The sequence below is a fragment of the Anneissia japonica genome, unplaced genomic scaffold (assembly GCF_011630105.1).
Source record: "Anneissia japonica isolate Jap-2015-1 unplaced genomic scaffold, ASM1163010v1 scaffold6792_len961167_cov158, whole genome shotgun sequence".
In the NCBI taxonomy this organism is placed as follows: domain Eukaryota; kingdom Metazoa; phylum Echinodermata; class Crinoidea; order Comatulida; family Comatulidae; genus Anneissia; species Anneissia japonica.
The window spans coordinates 327,233-347,590 of NW_022701523.1; the positions used below are offsets into that span (position 1 = coordinate 327,233).

The 20,358-nt window shown below is 33.2% G+C and overlaps 1 protein-coding gene across 1 annotated transcript in view; it reads right to left on the minus strand.

The window, feature by feature from the left end:
* Nucleotides 1-13,419: 13,419 nt before the first annotated feature.
* LOC117103576 (ATP-dependent RNA helicase DDX51-like) overlaps nucleotides 13,420-20,358 on the minus strand; it is an 18,541-nt gene continuing 11,602 nt past the window's right edge. The window contains exons 7-14 of the mRNA XM_033244158.1: nucleotides 19,925-20,046; nucleotides 19,500-19,521; nucleotides 18,296-18,478; nucleotides 16,928-17,043; nucleotides 16,391-16,507; nucleotides 15,811-15,976; nucleotides 14,952-15,086; nucleotides 13,420-14,780 (exon numbers count right to left, since the gene is read on the minus strand). Coding sequence (XP_033100049.1) covers nucleotides 14,751-14,780; nucleotides 14,952-15,086; nucleotides 15,811-15,976; nucleotides 16,391-16,507; nucleotides 16,928-17,043; nucleotides 18,296-18,478; nucleotides 19,500-19,521; nucleotides 19,925-20,046 — 891 coding nt within the window. The 3' untranslated portion in view covers nucleotides 13,420-14,750. The remainder of the gene's footprint in view (nucleotides 14,781-14,951; nucleotides 15,087-15,810; nucleotides 15,977-16,390; nucleotides 16,508-16,927; nucleotides 17,044-18,295; nucleotides 18,479-19,499; nucleotides 19,522-19,924; nucleotides 20,047-20,358) is intronic.

A 20,358-nucleotide genomic window follows, 5' to 3' on the forward strand; every position in this document is an offset into this window, starting at 1 on the left:
AACTATTATCGCCAACTCACATGTTAAACCAATCATCATCTATTGATTCTACAATAATTAAATTTAAGGAGATTAAAAACTATTAATTGTCTACTCGCTCTTGAGCTCTCAATATGCAACCAAACATTAAAGGTTCACTGCGTACATCATCTGAGGTTTCTAAATCGTCATCTACATCAAATTACGCGCTTTGGTGATCATGTATTTAAATTAGAGGGCGCAATTGCCATATCGTGTACGATTCCTGATGATGACATAATTAATGTCGAAATATTGAATCCCAACACGATGGCGTGTATTTCAATACTTGGAGTATGTATTATACTTTCTTATCGTGTACGATACAGGTATTTATTTAAGAGTTTGTATATGGCGAACTAACAATAATAAAAAATGTACCGGTAGATGTTGGTGGTAGTAGATATCTACATGGTGTAGCGGAAGCTGATGTAGTCAAACATGAACAAGATCAAGAATCCACAATGGAAACCATTACACCAACCCATTCTCTCATCATTAATGATTAAATTGGTAGGCATACATACCACCTATGCTCTTCAAATTAGCCTCATTGTATACTAATAGTTTTTAAAGCAAATTCAGTTAAAGTGCTTGAACAGACGTCTACACCATAAAAATCCCGCAGAAAATTATAATAGTTCTTGAGCAATTATTTATGGAACTCACATTTAACCAACACTATGACTGCTTTGGGTGCTGAAAGAGTAAAATATGTTGTTGGCATAGACCCATTAATATTGGTCCCATCAACAATTCTTTTTTGACTGAAATAATATTTTATTTGAAGTGTCATTTACAGACTTGTAAAAAGTCATATTAAGGTAACCACAGTACTTGCAATTTTCCTTTTTTTTTCATTTGTAACAACCAGCATATTAGGTTTGGCAAGTAAGCAGCAGTTTAGTGTCTCAAGGCAGTCTATAACATAGTAGCATGAATAGTAATTTATTAGGAACTACGCTTTTCAATCAGTGGCGCACTTCTCAATAGAAGGTGCGTCCAAAACAATATGTACAGTAAAGTTCACAAAAAAACTTGTGCTAAGAAAAAGACAATTCAAATTTTTAAAAGGGACATTTAAGAAAAGTAAAAAAGAAACTGTTCATTCATGAAAAAAAAAATTAAAGCAATCTTAAACTAAAAAACTTAAGGCAAAATAAAGTGATGCAAACAAACGCATGAACAATTATACAATCTCCATACAAACGTACATGAAATACACCACATATGTACATATATACCCATACAAAACTGCATACCTATGCAGCATAACTGCGTAGATGACTGTACCGTACTCACAATTATAAACATAGAGACATCCAGATACTTTATACAACACCCCTTATCACACAAGAAGCACACATATCAGGCCAGATAACACAGATGCACATAAAAGTAAATCAAAAGTCATAAATGAATGAAAAAGTCATGAATGTGTCTGTCCCTTTGATGCATCCTGATATTAACATATTTCGACAATTAAAAGTGTTGACCTTGGTATCAACAATAACGGACTTTTTTAACTACGTTCTCCAAATGCATGTGCCCATGTGCCATAGATGACTTGATTTTGCCAAAAGATAATATCTATCATAGACACATGGTTTATTGCCAAATTTCTTTCGATGTCCTATAGGCCTAATTGGTTTTGCTTTGTTCTTTTAATCGTTTGCACTTCAGTAAATCTTGAACATTATATTTGTCGAATTTTTAGCAAAGTTGGACTGTTTTATCTGGTTTGTAATCGTTAATCTGTGTCTTTGATGCTGTAATTATTTATGATTGATATATTGATCATATTAAACTCATTGGTATTTTTACCATTTGGCAATACCAAAATGTACTTGTGGGATTGGGAGACAACGTATCAAGTTAATAGAACAAAGGAAAAACCTTGGACACAGGTTGTTTCCTTATCTTGACAACGGTGTACGGTAAGAATGGCCCCTGTAAAAATGGCCCAGGAAAAAATGGCCCCGGAAAAAATGGCCCCGGAAAAAATGGCCCCGGAAAAAATGGCCCCGGAAAAAATGGCCCCGGTAAAAATGGCCCCAAATGACAGGTAGGTAAAAATGGCCCCCAATAATAAGATTTTGTATTAAAACTGATTTTTTAAAAATCATTATATGCATTTTTTTAAACTGAAATAATTTAGTTTTAAAAGGAATCTAACATCAAATAAATTGCCATTTACATTTTTCTTTTTGCAGGGTATATATTAAATGATAAAATATTAAGATAAAAAAAAGCAATGAATAACACTTTTAATTTTTTCCATTTAAATGTTAAAAAATAGCAAAAACATAATCAATAAATCAACATAAATCATGCATTTAATAATACTAAATTAATTTATTTGTAACCAATTTCACGGAAGCGGAATCACAATTTTCCAGAAATTCAATCCGGGTATTGGTAAACCCCACAAAAAATGGGTTGATATGAACATCAAATTATTAGTCCTATTTATTTTTTTAAGAAAAAGAGAGTTCTACAATTATAATTAAAGGGTTTGGATGGGGTTCGCAGTGTGTTTGGAGGTTTGTGGTTAAGTATTTTTTCACAAAAAATCAACATTTTAACCAAAAGATAGGTTCTTATGAAAATTTAATTTTCTTATTGATAGGTCTATACCAAGTGAGTCAATCACAATTGAATTGTTTGGTTTTCTACAGTGTGTTTTGGGAGGTTTGTGGGATTTAGCAATACCATTAATATAGTAATAATATCTAATAATAATAATTTAAAAAAATACTTAGACCTAACAGCCCATACAAAAAAAGATCTATTAATTAATCAATCAGCAGGGTACTCCTAGAGCTACTCGTTTTAGTTCTCAAATATGCATATGGTTTATGTTGATTTATTAATTCAATTTTTGCTACAGGGTATTTTACAGCATTTTTTTGTTCTATTAACTTGTGATACGTTGTCCCCCAATCCCACAAGTACATTTTGGTAAATGGTAAAAATACCAATGTAGAGTAGATCCAACTCTTATTTTATAGAAAAATAACCCATAGAACAAAAAATAGTTTACGCATGCCTTGTTCTACAGTCTTAGCCGACTAAACCTGTGCACCAGTGTGACCACTGCTTGGGTATTTACCCAAGATCTTGGGTATTTTGACTTGGTCTTGGGTTCTTGGGTATTCCGTTCAAATCCTTGGGTATTTTATTTTTACTAAGAAAATTAAATATTTTTGTCATAGAGGAAGAATTAAGAAGTAACAAAGTATTCAGTCGATTCAAGTAAGCAAAACTCAACGAAGTGCACATAACATTGTTAAATGACTGTTAATTGCTATAGACATGGATTCAAAATTGTTTATTTGTGATTTGCGTTGCCATTGATCCTACCATAATAAAACTTGATCACTGATCACTTGATCACTTGATCTAATGATAACACTGGCCGACTGAGGGCGTATTCTTCCATCCTAATGAATATAAAAGTAAAACTATACATGCGAAAAACACGTTTTTTTTTCAAATTTTATACATTTTCATGAAGCTTGGGCAAATTTTGCTGAATCTTGGGTAATTTCGACCCAGTCATTGGGTATATCAAAAATTGTGAGTGGTCACGCTGCTGTGCACCTAATTCTGAGACCTCTTTCTTTCGAGTAATTGACTGCATTTTAATTTAATCTGCATGGGAATATTAACTGTTGGACTGTTTTATATTACAAAAAAAGTGTATATAGTCTGCATCTGCACTAGGTTTAACACATTTGATACAATTGTTGGAAGAAGTTCATCTAGTTATCCCATCGATATTTACGTTAAAGTGTATTGTCCCTTGCTAATGTCAAAGAGTCATAACAGATTTGACTTAGCTACGGTATAGTAAATTATAGCTCCTAATATATGCTTGTTTTGACGTTATTACAATATCTATTTGGATTCTAAATATATACCTGGTACTGTTTTAAATTCACTAGGTCTATGACAGTTTTGATCGAGAAACAGAAGTAGTCGTGAAGAAACCCTGTTTTTAATCGAACATGTCTAAGCCGTCGAGACCTTTTAAAATGGCGAGGATGCCTGGTACCTACGGTGGTGACAATAAGGGTGGTGACAATAAGGTCAATTGAAGAACGTAATAAGGGGATTCCCCTTAGCGATATAAATACCTATCTAAAACAGATATACCTTGTCTAACAGAAGAAGAAAAAAGTGTCTGTGAGGGTACTATTACTTTACAGGAGTGCGATACAGCAATAAAAAAAATGAAATTAAATAAAGCCCCGGGATGTGATGGTTTAACAGCCGAGTTCTATAAATATTTTTGGTAAGACATTAAACAATGTGTTTGTAGCACAATAAATTATAGTTAGGCCTATTTTAAAAACGAAATGAGCAACACGCAAAAACGTGGTGTAATTAATCTATTATATAAAAAAGGTGACAAACAATTGCTAGAAAATTGGAGGCCTATCACCCTACTCAATACAGACTACAAAATTTTAACGCACATCCTATGTTCAAGACTCCAAAAAGTAATTTCACTCCTTGTTGACGATGACCAAAAAGGTTCTCTGGTGAAAATATTCGTCTAATCAATGATATTCTTTATTATACTGAAGAAAATGAAATGGAAAGTGCCATTCTGTCCATTGCCTTCAGAAAAGCGTTTGACTCAGTGAGTAGAGAATTTATGTTGAGTTTATTAAGAAAATTGAATTTTGGAGAGTCATTTTGTAAATGGGTGAAAACACTGTATAATAACTCCAAGTGCATTATTGTTGGATGGATGGATGGATATCGAAGAGCTTTAAGATGAAAAGTGGAATAAGGCAAGGTTGTCCGCTGTCTGCACTATTATTTATCCTCACTACTGAAGAAATGGCTTGTAAAAGAAACGACATCCATTACAAGGGAATACCAGTACCTAATCGGAATAATACCGGCATTGAAGAGGTGCGTATTGCTCAGCTTGCTGATGACACGGTGTTGTTTGTTGGAAATAACAATAGTATAGATATAGGTGTAAATATTGTTAAGGAATGTTGTAAAGTGTCCGACATGAGTCTTAATGTACATAAAACTAATGCTATGTAGATAGGTAAAAATAGAAATAAAACCGAAAAGCCTGGTAGCTTAAATTGGGTAAATAAACCAATTAAGATATTAGGTATTTATATTGGATACGACAGCAAAGTATGTAAAGAGTTAAACTGGGATTCTAAAATGATAAACTTTGAAAGACTACTGAATACTTCGAAGAACAGAGACCTTACGTATTTTGGCAATGTGACTGTATTAAAAATCCTAGCATTGGCTAATAACTAATTTACAATGCCTCAATTATAGATCTACCAGAACATGTTATTTTAAAAGTTAATAAATTGGCACACACATTTGTATGGAATGGAAAAAATGAAAAAAATAAAAAGAAAAACTTTAATTGGTAAACCACTTGAAGGAGGTATTAACATGCCAGGCTTTTCGCTACAAGTCGAAGCCCTTAAAATTACATGGGCGAGAAAACTTCTCTCGAGAAAGCATGTAAGGTGGAAACATTTACCTTTACATTACATTAATAAACTTGGGAATGAAAACATACCGGTAATTTTTAGTATGTCCTACCTTAACATGAAAAACCGCACGATCTTTCAAAGTATACCATCTTTTTATCTAAAAGTTTTCGAGTGTTGTGTTGATTTTAATAAACTCAGCAATGATGTAATTAACAATTATGAACAAATCCTAGAGCAAAATTTATGGGGAAATAAGAATATTACATAAGTAACAAAGCTCTATTTTTAAAAAATTGGATTTCATCGGGGTTAACTAAAGTAAAAAAATAGTAAGTTTTAATCGATTGTTTAACCCAACTGAAATCAAATAGAAACTAAGTGTAAAAGGAAACTGGCTCAGTGAATATAGTACACTTATTGAAGCAATCCCAAAAGTATGGATAAACACAATCAAGCAATAAATGAGCACGTGAGAACAGAGTGTACTACAATCGACAAAAAAGCAAGGATGAATACGAAAATATTTATTTACATTTTGTCAATAAAATGTTTAGCCCACCTCAGAGCATAATAAAATGGGAGGGTGTATTCGATGATAAAATACAATAGACCAAAGTTTGGAGACAAAGTAAAAAAACAAGAAATAGGCCTATGCACAATTAAATTATAAATTGTTGAATCGAATTGTCCCTACCAATGCTAGATTATATAGATGGAATCTTAAAAATACATGCAAATGTAATAATTGTGATGCAATAGAAGATGAGAAACATATATTTTTTGAATGTCCACGTAACAATATATTATGGAAAAAATTGATATAATATTTTAAAAAATAGATAATAGTAAAAGTTCTTTTAAAGAGCTCCTGCTGGGATGTGAGTGTGACATAAAAAACAAATTATATACGATTGCTACTTATTCGATTTATAAAATAAAAATATTAACTGAATTAAAAAAGCCGACTTGTACAAATCCATGGGCTGTATTTAAGTCAATTGTAAAATATATGGATACATTAGGTTTGTTATAACTATTAATTTTACAGTTGTATTGTATTTTTTAACATTGGTGTCATTGTCAATATACGCATACCGGTATAAATAATTTTATTATAAAAAAAACCCAAAAAACAAAAACAAAAACAAAAAAAGGTACTTGTACAAATATAACGCACAGATAGTCAATTATGAGTGATAAGCAAAAAGCATTTATTTATATAATTTTTATATAAAATTTTATTTCATATTTTATTGTATTCAACTATTTTATAGAAATGAGTAAAACTAAAACGAAAACCCAGAAAAATGGAGAAATATCAAACTGTCTTGATTGTATGGAGTTAATTTCCAAAAAATATTTTTATGATTTTTTTTTTGGTATTTAGCATGGGACAATACATCTTTAAAGTTCTTAGACATTTAGACTTTAAAAAAAAAACAAAAAAAAAACATACGTATGACACTTTTGGTCACCGAGTAACTATTCTCAAACTAAAGTGTAGAAAACTGTCTCCAGCTTGCCCACTGGTGGCATTGTGTCGGCAAACCTTGCCTGTTCTAGTGTATAAGCAGAAGTCCATTGGTCTTGTGAGTCGACAAAAATTGTTCCTTTACATGGGACAATTATTGGTGTGCTCTCTCGTCTCTGTTCATATTATTGTCTTTCCTTCTGAACCATTTAGATTCTTATTCATCTACTACTGACATCAGTTGCCCCTGTAACTTGTAGTATTTCCAATCTTGGATGTGGTTGTGTGTGACCTAATAACCAGTGTCCAGTGATTGTGCATGTCTCATTAAGAAGAACCCCTGTTGGCTCTAGTTCGTACCCCTTCGTACCTCATTTCTATTTTCACGTAAGCGGTCAAACTTTTTACTATTGGTTGCAATGACCACATAATAACTCTACAATGTGTTGTTTGCTCATGGAATCTTGTTTATCGGATGCACTACTTGATCTCTCAACTACGGAAGCTTATAGTGACCTTCCCGATGTTCGGATGACGAGATCCAGGATCTCATCTCTTCTAAAGGATGTACACATAAAGAGATCTAGGATCTCTTCATCTAATCATCTCTTCTAAAGGATGTACATATGACGAGATCCAGGATCTCGTCATCTAATCATCTCTTCTAAAGGATGTACACATGGAGAGATCCTGGATCTTGTCATCCGATCATCTCTTCTAAAGGATGTATACATGACGAGATCCAGGATCTTGTCATCTGATGATCTCTTCTAAAGGATGTACACATGGCGAGATCCAGGATCTCGTCATCAGATCATCTCTTCTAAAGGATGTACACACGACTAGATCCATGATTTCAACATGTCTACACCATGTAGAATAGATAATCAGATGACGAGATCCAGGATCTTGTCATCTGATCATCTATTCTACAGGATGTAGACATGACGAGATCCAGGATCTCGTCAACTGATCATCTCTTCATCTCTTCTAAAGAATGTACACATGACAAGATCCAGGATCTCGTCATCTAATCATCTCTTCTAAAGGATTACATAACGAGATCCAGGATCTCGTCATCTAATCATCTCTTCTAAAGGATGTAGACACAACGAGATCCAGGATCTCGTTATCTAATCATCTCTTCTAAAGCATGTACACACATTGACGAGATCCAGGATCTCGTCATCTAATCATCTCTTCTAAAGGATGTACACATGACAAGATCCAGGATCTCGTCATCTAATCCTCTCTTCTAAAGGATGTAGACATGACGAGATTCAAGATCTCCTCATCTGACCATCTCTTCTAAAGGATGTAGACATGACGAAATGAAGGATCTCGTAATCTAATCATCTCTTCTAAAGGATGTAGACATGGTGATATCCAGGATCTCGTCATCTGATCATCTCTTCTAAGGAATGTAGACATGATGACATCAAGGATCTCGTCGTCTGATGATCTCTTCTAAAAGATTTAGACATAACGAGATCTAGCATCTCGTCATGTGATCATCTCTCCTGAAAAATGTAGACTTGTGGAGATCCAGGATCGCAACATTTGATCTTCTTTCCTACAGGATGTAGACATGACGAGATAATTATCTAGACATCTGGAAGGTCTCTATAAGCTTCCGTACTCAACTTATTTTGATGTCAGAATCATGTATTAAAGTGTTGTTTTTCTGTCTTAGTTGTTTTCTTTTCAATTTGTTCTATCGCTTTTTTCATGGTCCAAGAAAGGTATGTTTCCATTCGGAATATCACCATTAGACAGGTTAATTTGTTGATAGGTTTGCAATTAAAACTTAGGTTTTGCAATGAATAATTGACATTACTTCGCAAAAACTAAGCAGTTTGTGTTAAAAATTTGTCCGCCATTTATGATCCATTTGTATATCACCATTCGACAGCTTGACATTGAAAACAGGGGTTGGCTACCTAAATAATGTTGACCTGCCCTAAAGGCACAATATGGTTTTAATTACTGTGAAATGGCAGCCATTTTGAAATTCAAGATTGTCGCTATTTATCATTCGTGAGAATATCACCATTGGACAGGTTGACATTGAAAACCTAGGGTTTGCTACCAAAATCAAGTTGATAGGGCCTACCTGCTCCAATAGCACAGTTATTGCTATTTTACTTTTAAACTGGGAGCCATTTTGAAATTCAAGATGGCCGTCATTTATAATCTGTGAGAATATCACTACTGGCAGGTTGACATTGGGTTTGGTACCAAAATCATGTCGACTCTAATAGCACAGTTATGGTTACTTTACTGTAAAAATGACGACCATTTTGGCCAAAATTTTTTTCGACCAAAATAGACGCCAAGACACTCTCATAAAAAATGGACCCTTGCATTTTTGGATTCAGCATACCCAAAATATCCGGAAAATGCAATAAAATTGCTTAGGGCAAGCATATCTCGCAAACCTGTTTTTTTTTTTTTTGACATTAGTTTGTCACTATACACCCAAAGGCCAATCCTACTCACGCAGCTGAGGTATTATCTGATAGTATGCACAAGCTGGGAACGTTATCGCCCGATGCGCCACGTCTGATACTAGGAGACTTTAATCAACTTAATTTGAAAAAAGTATTTAGAAATTATCAGCAGTGTATATCATGTCCTACACGGAATAATAAAATATTAGACTTATCTTATGGTACAGTCCCAAATTGTGTATATTTGATACCTCAGATCACAATTGTGTATATTTGATCCCGGAGTATGTACCAATTGTAAGAGCAAAGGAAAAGGTAGTTAAGAAAGTCGAACTGTGGACTTCAGATAGCATTGAACAGTTAAGAGGATGCTTAGAATGTACAATTTGGGAAACGTTTTATAACTCTTCGTCAGATTTAAATGAAATGGTAGATGTAATAACCTCATATATAAATTACTGTCGTTAATACCTACAAAATCAGTTGTTATATTTGCTAATATAGCAAATAGTAGCCATGGGTTACAAAATATTTAAAAAATATATTAAACAGAAAGAAACGTATTTTAAACATGGTAATAAGCGTGAATTGAAACAGATAAACAAAGAGGTTAAAACTGCAGTTCGTAAGGCAAAAGATATGTACAGAAAAAATAGAAAGTAAATTTAGTAACGGATGTATTCGTAGTGCTTGGCAGGGAATTAAAGGAATGGCATCAACTAATTTAAATAATGGGCAAAAAAATAAACTTAGCATAGAAGGTGTTGATGAACACTCTCTGCCAAATAACCTTAAAAATTTCTTTGCTAGGTTTGAGAAACACGATCTATTTAACGATAAAGTTGGCGACTCATTGCCTGGCTCTGATGATAGAGATTGTATACGTAATTAAAGAGGATCATGTAAGGCGACTACTTAAAAATATTGATGTAAATAAAAGTTCTGGTCCTGATGGTATTGGGAGCAGAACGCTAAAGTTTTGTGCGGACCAGCTTAGTGGTGTTTTTCAACATCTCTTTCCAGAAATCTATCAATTATAGCAGAGTTCCGAACTTTGGAAAGAGTCTATAATAAAACCTATTCCCAAACAGGCAGTAATTAAACAACTCGATGATTTGCGCCCAGTTGTCATGAAGATCTTTGAGAAAATTGTGAAAACATTCATTACGTCTGTGGTGGAACCCAAACTCGATCCTCTTCAGTTTGTTTACAGGTCTTGAAGAGGTGTTGAAGATGCAAAACAATTTTTGTTAAACAAGCTGTATACACACTTAGATTTTCCAAAGTCCCATGCCAGGTTGTTGTTTGCAGACTTTTCTTCTGCTTTTAATACTATGCATCCTTTTATTTTAGCTAATAAGTTAATTTCTAATTTTGGATTTCAACGTAATTTTGTTTTATGGATTATTAGTTTTCTGACCAATAGATGTCAAAGGATTCTTGTTAATCAAACGTACTCCGATTTAATTACAACAAGCATAGGATCTCCCCAGGGTTGTGTCCTTTCTGCTCTCCTTTACATCATATATACCGACGACTGCCGCAGCAGCTTGATGACAGTTATTTGGTCAAGTTCGCTGACTACACAGTGTTATTGACTCTTCTCCGAGATTCTAAAGAAAATCACGGTGCTGCACTGGATGATTTCATCCAGTTTTGCAGAGAATCTTATCTAGAGCTCAATGCCAGCAATACCAAGGAGATGATTGTTGACTTTAGGCGGAAGAAAGTACATAATCCTCGGAAATCCTTTATTAATAATAAGCCTGTTGATTTTGTTCATTCTTTTAAATATTTGGGGACAATTTTTGAGGATAATCTTTCTTAGGAACTTAATACAGATACCATTGTCAATAAAGGACAGCAGATACTTTATCTGTTAAGGAAACTAAACTCTTTTAATGTTGATAAACATATTCTTAAGATTTTTTATAACTCATTCATTGAAAATGTCCTCTCTTTCTCCTTTATCTGTTGGTTTTACAATCTTAAGGTTAAAGAGAAAAATTCACTACATAAAATAGTTAACTTAAGTTCTAAAATAATTGGTTGCCAGTTGCGTAGTTTATCTTCCCTTTGTAATAGACAGATTTTAGATAAAAGTAAAACTATCTTAAAAATCAGTAATCATGCAATGTTTAATGATTTGAGCTTCTACCATGTAATATATTAACACAAACAAACGTCTTTGTAGTAGCCTAGCAAAACGGCTGGATAACGGAGTACACATTAAATTCTGTTCCATGTGTTCTGGAAGTCATGTTAACAAGGTGTCCTGTGTGGATTTGTAACTGTGTGTATTATTAGTATTCAGCACGACTGTGTGTCAATAAAAAGGCAGAATATTACAACTGGCGACGAGGATTAGGATTTAAGATTTCATTTATTGTCCAAAATACTGGGCGACAAAAAATTCATTGCAAGGTTAAAAATACAAAAAATAATATATATACAGTATCATAAATACTGAACATATTATGACCAAAACATAATTAGATAACAATATATAAGGCAAAAACATAATATATATATATCATAAATACTGAACATATAATGACTAAAACACATAATTAGATAACAATATATATATAAGGCAAAAATGGGGTTTGTTTCTTTCCTTAAAACCAAATAGATGATATCTTGCCAACCATATTGACAATAAAAGTTTGAAATTACTGTACTCTCTCGCATACTTCCCAAATGTTAGATCATCTGTAACACCAATACAATATGCTAGTCAATTATATAGCTCAATTGGTACCATATCTTTTGCATTGAGATATGTGAAGGTGGAGGCCATAAGCATTTCTTGGTTCATCTTTAATGGCCTGGTGAACAATAATGCCCACTTTGTAGACAATCATTTTTCATTTCAAAGTAAAACTATCTTCAAAATCAGTAATCATGCAATATTTAATGATTTTGAGCTTCTACAACATCATGGGCGTCGTTTCTGGTATCCGGTGAGTAAAACAAATAGATGTAGAAATTCGTTCCTACATGTTGCCGTTCGACTCCTTAATAATGAGTAGGGCTACTTCTTATACTTTTTTTAATCAACGATTCTTTTTTTTCATTGTGTAGGCTATTTTTCTGCGTTTCATTTATTTTTTTAAATTTTTTTTTTTAATGTCATGTTTTTATGCTTGTAATGTCGACCCGATTTGAATTGCCCCATGTGGGATTATTAAAGATTTATTGAATTGAATTGAATTGAATATAAGATGTACTCTGGCTGTACAGCGCTCTTTCGTTAAAACCTGGTATGGGTCATTTATGCATTTATGTTAACAATTTTCAGGCATATCTTGTTGACTCACAAAAAGTGAGGGTCCAACCCTTCCCCCTTAAAAAATATGTGAGGGTGCCCCCACCCACTCCCGGTCGGGGAGAGAAACCACAGGAGCTATAGTCAGGAGCTATATAATTGATTTTAAATTTTGTAATCATGGTCGAGTGCATGTTTGCTGTTGTGTTACAGTTAAATAATAATTATAATATTTTGAAGTGGTAATTATTAGTTGTGTATAAATAGTTTTTAAAATAAAAGGAAATACTGTTGTATTTCGACTGCAGTCAATCACGTATGTACGGTAATTCGCCGAAAGTTACTTATAAAAAAAGTGTTTCATAAGAAATTCAAGAAAATTCAATTAATAAATGTTGTTTTATCAATCATCGTTCAAAAAATATAAACTGCACATAGCAATCGCTACGCATGTACGATACTGAACGCGCCCTATATCCGACAAGGGACCTCCCTGAGATCACAGGTACCTACTTGCACGCACAGATCATTGTGGAACTGCCTGCAGTTCGACACTTCTGTATTTATTGTTGTTGGCAGATACAGGAATTTGAAATAGAGGGCCCCAGAGAGGGAAGTTTGACAGATGGAGGATCTATATCACCTCAGCCCCACCACGGTTGGGACTGAGGTAGGAAAATTTACGATTATGTCACCTCTAGATGGCCGGAAATGGCACTCTCAGACTTAAAATTTGAATGTACTTTAATTTTCTTTTCTTTCTCAAATTTTTTACAATTTTAAAAAATTTGTATTAGGCCTAATCAAAAAGGGACTGTAATTAAATCGGCTGCGCGATAAACTGTGATAACGTATACTCTTGAGTTCTTTTATAATTATTTTGATGTCACAATGTATGGTTAATCAAAAATCAATTACAGAGAGGATATACATGTACGTTGATTCTTATAACCCTTATTGAAAGGCATATATAATTGTATTATATTTTGTTATTCCAAAATTACACTAAAGCAAAAACTTATTACTTTAATTATTACTCTTTTATTAATGAAATATTATTTAATTATTCTAACAAATGCTTTAAAAAATAACAGGTCTTTAATGGAGTGGGTAGCCTAATCGTGGAAACTAAGAGCTTAAAACTTACGAACACATTTTGATACAGTACATCTAAAAAGAAAGTCAAAAATGGCCACCAGCACTGAGAGAATGAATACGGAATCGGAAGAAGAGCCCATGAATGGTACGGTATGTGATCAAACAGCATCAACAGGAAGTGGAAAAAGAATTAAAGGAAATTGAAAAGATATCTAATTAATAAGCATATAATACTGTATTTTAATTCAAGTAAAATGTAAATTTTTCAGGCCTTATATCCAGTAGTTGGGGTGTTGCGAATGGCGTGTATAACTAACCAACCAATAGAAGGTTCACATTTCCAAGGCAGTCCAGAATGTACTGAATATAAATTTGTGATTTTCTATGATTTAAATATAAAATCTTAAATTTTACATTTTAACCAGTAGGCCAAATCTACTCAGGCTGTCGTGATTGGAAGAACGCAATTTATCCATTTTTGAGATTTTGTCTTAGGGGCACCCTGTGGATGTAATTTACCATGGGAAGTGATCATATACTCCAAACAATTTTTCGAAATACTAAATTATTATGAGATTTACGCATTATATACTTCCACCAAAACATTATATCCACTAAGCATTGAAATGTTGGAAATATTTTTTATTATAATACACCTTTTCCACGAATCAGTAGACATCTTGAAGTGATGGCAAACAAACTAAGTCAGTGGTGCGTAACCAACAAAAATTAAATAAGCTTTGAGGCTAAATTCTTGACCTCATGTTATTTAAAAATTCAATACTCCATAATGGAGGGTCGTATCACATTAATTTTTCCTGCATCCCCACAGGAGGCCGAAAAGACAAATTAAATACAAAAATTGTCATCTGTCATATTACATAATATTTGATCGAAAGTCAAATAAATTGGATGCGTTTTAAATCATCGAAACTTGGTTAAATCATGGTGCACCATCTTTACATTGCATATTGAGCACTTTTCTCCTCCTGAAAACACAAAAAAATGATATTAACATGTTGGATATACAATCACTTTATTCAATAAGACAAAAGTATATGAAAAAAGGGAGACAAAATATTTACATGCCTAGGTCAAATGTGGATCACAGAGATGCGAGGCAATAAACATTGAATTTATGAGACATTAGGTACACTTGCCTTCAGTATGGACTTGAGCTGATAGAGGGCATTCTCATATTGATCTTCGAGAGCTGCCAGCTGTTCACGTTTTACTCGGTGTGTCTGGACATCTTTCTTGCCAACATTCGACAGCATACACTTAAACTTTGTAACCTAAATTAAAAAATTTATAGCTATCATATTTGTTTCTAACATACATACGCAGGCACGTATCCAGAGAGGGCAGTTCAATGAGTGTACATTTTAAAAACATTTGAGAATTGTACTCTATAACATTTTTTTTTATTTTCTAGTATAGATAGCTCTAATGTATACTTTCAATGGATTATGAGGCTCACTGAAAGACTTTGGAACCCCTTTAGATACCCAAGCTTCAATCCCAAGCATACTCCACAACTACCTTTCAGATCATACACATATTAAGCTCCAAAATCTTGAACATGTTGAAGGCAGCAGCGTACTACAAGAAAATATTAAATACTGTAAATGCTTGAATAATCGTTGTGGCACTTATATTTTTGAGAGCGGCGCTTATAAAAAATATTGGCGTGGTGCTTTCCATATCCGTACCCATGTTGCCTATCTCACGTATCCCCGCAATTCAGTAGGCCTACTATAGGTCCTATGTCATCGTAAATAAATGTTCAAAGAAATGCTTGTGTCTTAATTGTGTTGTTCATTGTGTTTTCATTTTAACACTGTATACATTGTATTTAAAACTCTGTTTCTTAAAGTATTTCATTACACACAGGGTAATTATAACTATCGATTAAGCGCCGCAGCAATAAATCGAGAGCGGCGCTTAGTTAAAAAAATAATGTTTGGTGCGGCGCTTATTCAAGCATGTACGGTACTTGCACTAAATATTCTACCTTACCTCAGACTTCTGTACCAGAGAGAATGCTATCCCAGCTTTGCCAGCACGAGCTGTTCTACCAACACGATGGATATATGTCTTGATGAACGGTGGCACATCATATGAGATAACGCAGCGTACATTATCAACATCCATGCCACGTGCCATTGCATCAGATGCTATCAATCTGACGGAAAAATTAATATCTGTTATGATTATGAAATTAAATCTTGCAATGCGTAAAGCCCCCTGGAAGCTCTAAGATAGGATATAAAAGTATTATTCTGTTGATTTCAATCTCGCGCATACATCAAATAAATTGTTTTCTGTGCCCCGCTTCCCACAATTGTGTTTACTGGGGAGCCAACTCGGGTGGATCCAGTACCAAAAATACCAAAAATTTCAGATGTTAATCAACACATATTCCTACTCCACCATGGGAGTATGGTCCAATCATGATTATTATTTTTAAGGTCTGAAATAAATACTTCAATTTAGGTCAGCTAACTAGCTATCATTTCATAAAACATGCATATTGGCAAAATTTTAGTGCCCCACTAGCAACACTACTGAAGTATAGTCAGCAATAGCATTTACTTACATTTGTATTTTGCCAGCTTTAAACTTCTTCAGGATCTCGGCTCTCTTCAACTTGGATAGTTGAGAGGAGAATTCCTCAACTTTGATACCACCAATGGCCTTCACAAGCAGGTACAACCTTTGAGAAAATATGCAGATTCATTTTAACATACCGCTCACATACTAATGATCCAATTGTAAGGCAACAATTATATTCCTTAGGTAGCTTATACAAATTGACCCCTGACACCCTATAATAACCATAACTTTTCATCATCGTCACATTTGATTGATTCACAAGGAAATCGGACAATTCACACAAGATGTTTAAATCCTTTTTCAAATATCGGACACAGTATCTCAGTTCAAATTTTGAAACAGCAGTCTGGAAGCTGAGAACCAGGGGAGAGCTCTGAAAATCAATGTACTTGGAAGAGTTAGTCCAAAAAGAAATGTAACTGCGTTTTTGTTCTATTAGTGGATCCTCTGGTTTTTGGAAGGTTTACGCTCTATAAATATTGTTCTATAAACTAGCAGTGTTCCCATTTGGATGGCTCACCTGTGTGTCTGTTCTACAGTGTTTGTGAAGCAAAGTATGTTGTTGAAGGACAGTTTTAGAATCAGGTGTAAAATTATCAGAGGTTTCTCACCTGCTGTACAATTTATCATAAATTCCTTTAAAAATAAAAGAAAGGTCACTTAATTTAGTATCACAAGATGAGGAAATTATTATTAAAGAATACAAGTATTTAGAAAAAATACTGTAAGATAGTATAATACATACTCCAAGTATCGAAATGCATGCCATCGTGTCGGGATTCAACATTCCAACATTAATTATGTCATCATCAGTGATGATGACATAATTGATGTTGAAATATTTAATCCAGACATGATGGCATGCATTTCGACACTTGGAGTATGTATTATACTATCTTATCTGAGACTAATCAGTGGACCTTTCGGTTTTTAGAAAACATTAGATACTGTAATTGGTTTTTTCAAAAATAGTAAACTAAAATTCTAAAAATTGTTTATGAATACATCATAGTTGAATAAATACACAAAGGATAAACTACCAATACAAACATGGATAGTAAACAAATAGCTATAAAACGATCATCTGAAATAGACGTACATGTATCATGTCTATATACTGTACACGAGTTCAACATATGTTTAACATGTGCTAACCATAGAATGAACAGCATTCCATCTTTATTTCAACAAAAATTCAAGAGCTTGTATCCTGTTCAGTAGATATCTACTGACCTCCCACAGGGCCCAGTTATGCTTTAATAACTAAGTCTCATGAGAATTATTGAGTGGAGTGGTTTTAGACAAGACTTTTTTATACTGTACCTTGTTTAGCGAATCCGCCACCCACGGATAATGATGATTTCAAACAAAAATAAAATTTAACTTTTTTTGGACAATTAGCGCACCCATCGCCACGAAAAATGGAAATTTCAGAAAAAAAATAAAAGTTTTTCTTTATATTTATTACACCTGTCACTGCCTTGAAATCTCCAAAAATAAGTTATGTATATTTTTTTCCCTAATTATATAAATATAAAGCATTTAACCATCCCATTACCACACAGTTTACATTCACCAATTTATTTCCACCTGGATGTTATTTGCTAAATAAGAAAACAAATTTTTATATTCATTTTCTTTGCCTTCATCTGATGAAAAATTAAGTTTGCAAAACACGGTATAAAAAGTCTCGCCTTAGTCATGACAAAACATCCTGCTGCCACAGGATCGAACCCAGGACCCTGAAATTAGAAGGCAAGCATCTAAATAACCAAGCCACTCAGCTTCACTTCAAACTCAACTCCAAACTATCAATAAGATTATATATCGTTTATTGCTTCACTGTGCAACTGAAGTAACTTCTTGTTAATTCTACTGGAGAACTTACTGTTAATTCTACTGGAGTAGTGTATTTTCCAACAAACTCTCCTTTGTTGTCATGGTCTCCCGGCATTTCTTCATGACCTTTAGTCTTTATAACAGAGGTCAATAGTTCAGGATGAAATAAATTCAGCTGTGTCAATTTCTCAGGGTTTTGTGATAATGTTGCAGAAAACAGTAATTTCTGAAGCTGAAAAATAATTTGAGGAACTGTTGCACTAATAATTGATGTTTTTTATTGTTTCAAAATTACATTCACTGATCAACAGATCTATGCATGATACTCCATCAATGGGCCTGGGTTGTGGAGAAGTCACTGAAGGGGCGCCAATGGTAGAGTAACAGTTTTAAATTAACAGCCCATGTTAATTTTGTTAGCACTTCTTTAAGATGCCAATATTTTTAATATTCTGCAGTGCCAGAATTTTAAAACAAATTTTAAAATCCATTTTAAATAAAAGAAATATTTTGCATGTCAATCTTAAAATTGATGCTGCAACAGAAGTGTCCCCTAAATAGGGGCTGGACATAGTGTTGAAAGATATACTTCCTCTCGTTTTGCGCCACAAAAAGTGGCCCTTTAGGGTGTCCCAAAGATGGGCTTCTACTAATAATAAAAATAATGATAATAGTAATAACAATCACAATAATAATATAAATAATAGCTTAAAACCTAAATGAAACCACTGCCCTCCAGTACTTCACTCTTACATTCATGATCACAAAATACTCCAAGCACTTCCTCAACTAATATAGAAAATAGTAAATAATATTCATAATGACACAACATTGAGTTATACTACAAGACTGAAGTTATATAATTGCTAAATAGAAAATATTTTTCTTTAAAAACACTTTCTTATTTCATATGGATTAGAAGGGAGTATAAGCTATTTATATATTATAATAGAACTTTTTAAAATAAAGAAAGTAACATGTTTTTTGATAATATTACTTATCTATTACTTATAAAATTCATAGAAGATAATCCATTTTTTACCTTCTAGGTGTAAGTTTCAGTTTTCTTTACTGTATTACAGTTGTTGCTGTATTTGGTACTGAATAAACAATAAAAAATGACAAACCAGCACACATAAACAAGTGCGCCAGGAAGTCAGTTCCTTAGGAACAGGATCCATGAAAATTAACACTACACCAACACCTTAATTCCCCTATCTAAAAGATGTTTAGCAATTTGAATGTTTACTTACTGGTGGAAACTTGATAGATACACTGAAAGAAAAAAAATAGTTCAAATTATAATCATTTTTAACGTACCAATAACAATACATAATAACACAATACCAAATATACGTATAGTATCAATTGAGTGAGAAAGTCTCACATGAATGATGAGAATATGTTCATAGATCGTAAAAGTACTTGTGTTTTGCTCTCCATTCCTCCATTTAAGATTAAACTATTATTATTATTATTTCATTTTTTTTGTGGTTGTTTACCAAATCAAAATTACTGATAATTTGTTTTAATTAATTTTGTATACATTTGCCATTGCATTTTGTGAGATACATTTGAAAAATTATTGTTGCTTCCCTAAGCAAATTGATTAGTTTTAGATTGTAATGTATAAATCTTAACTAAATGGAAATTTGAAGCAGAATATTAGTTTGTTTACCTTGAAGGTGTAACAATGCTAGGTGCTGGTCTGAATGGTTCACCAGGATAGGCACACTTTTCTACCTCTTTAATCCAATTCTTTGATATATTATCCATCATCCTATCGGCTTCATCAATGACCTAAAAAAGAGGAAGGAATATCATTTTGTTTGTACTTTTCAGTAAAAAAACTTGCTATTTGATATCCAGCTCCAAATGTTTAGTTAGTGTAAATAGTTACTGGGTTTAGTTTAAATGAAATTCATGTATAAACATTTATAACATAACAATAATAACATAATAATCTTTATTGAATATACACTTTTGTATCCGTGGCAATCGAGGAGTTGTGGTGCATTCATAATAAATGAATTGACACTACATTAAAAAAACAAATACACTAAAATTTGATAAATATACATTAAAACAATAAATCATAAAATCATTAACATT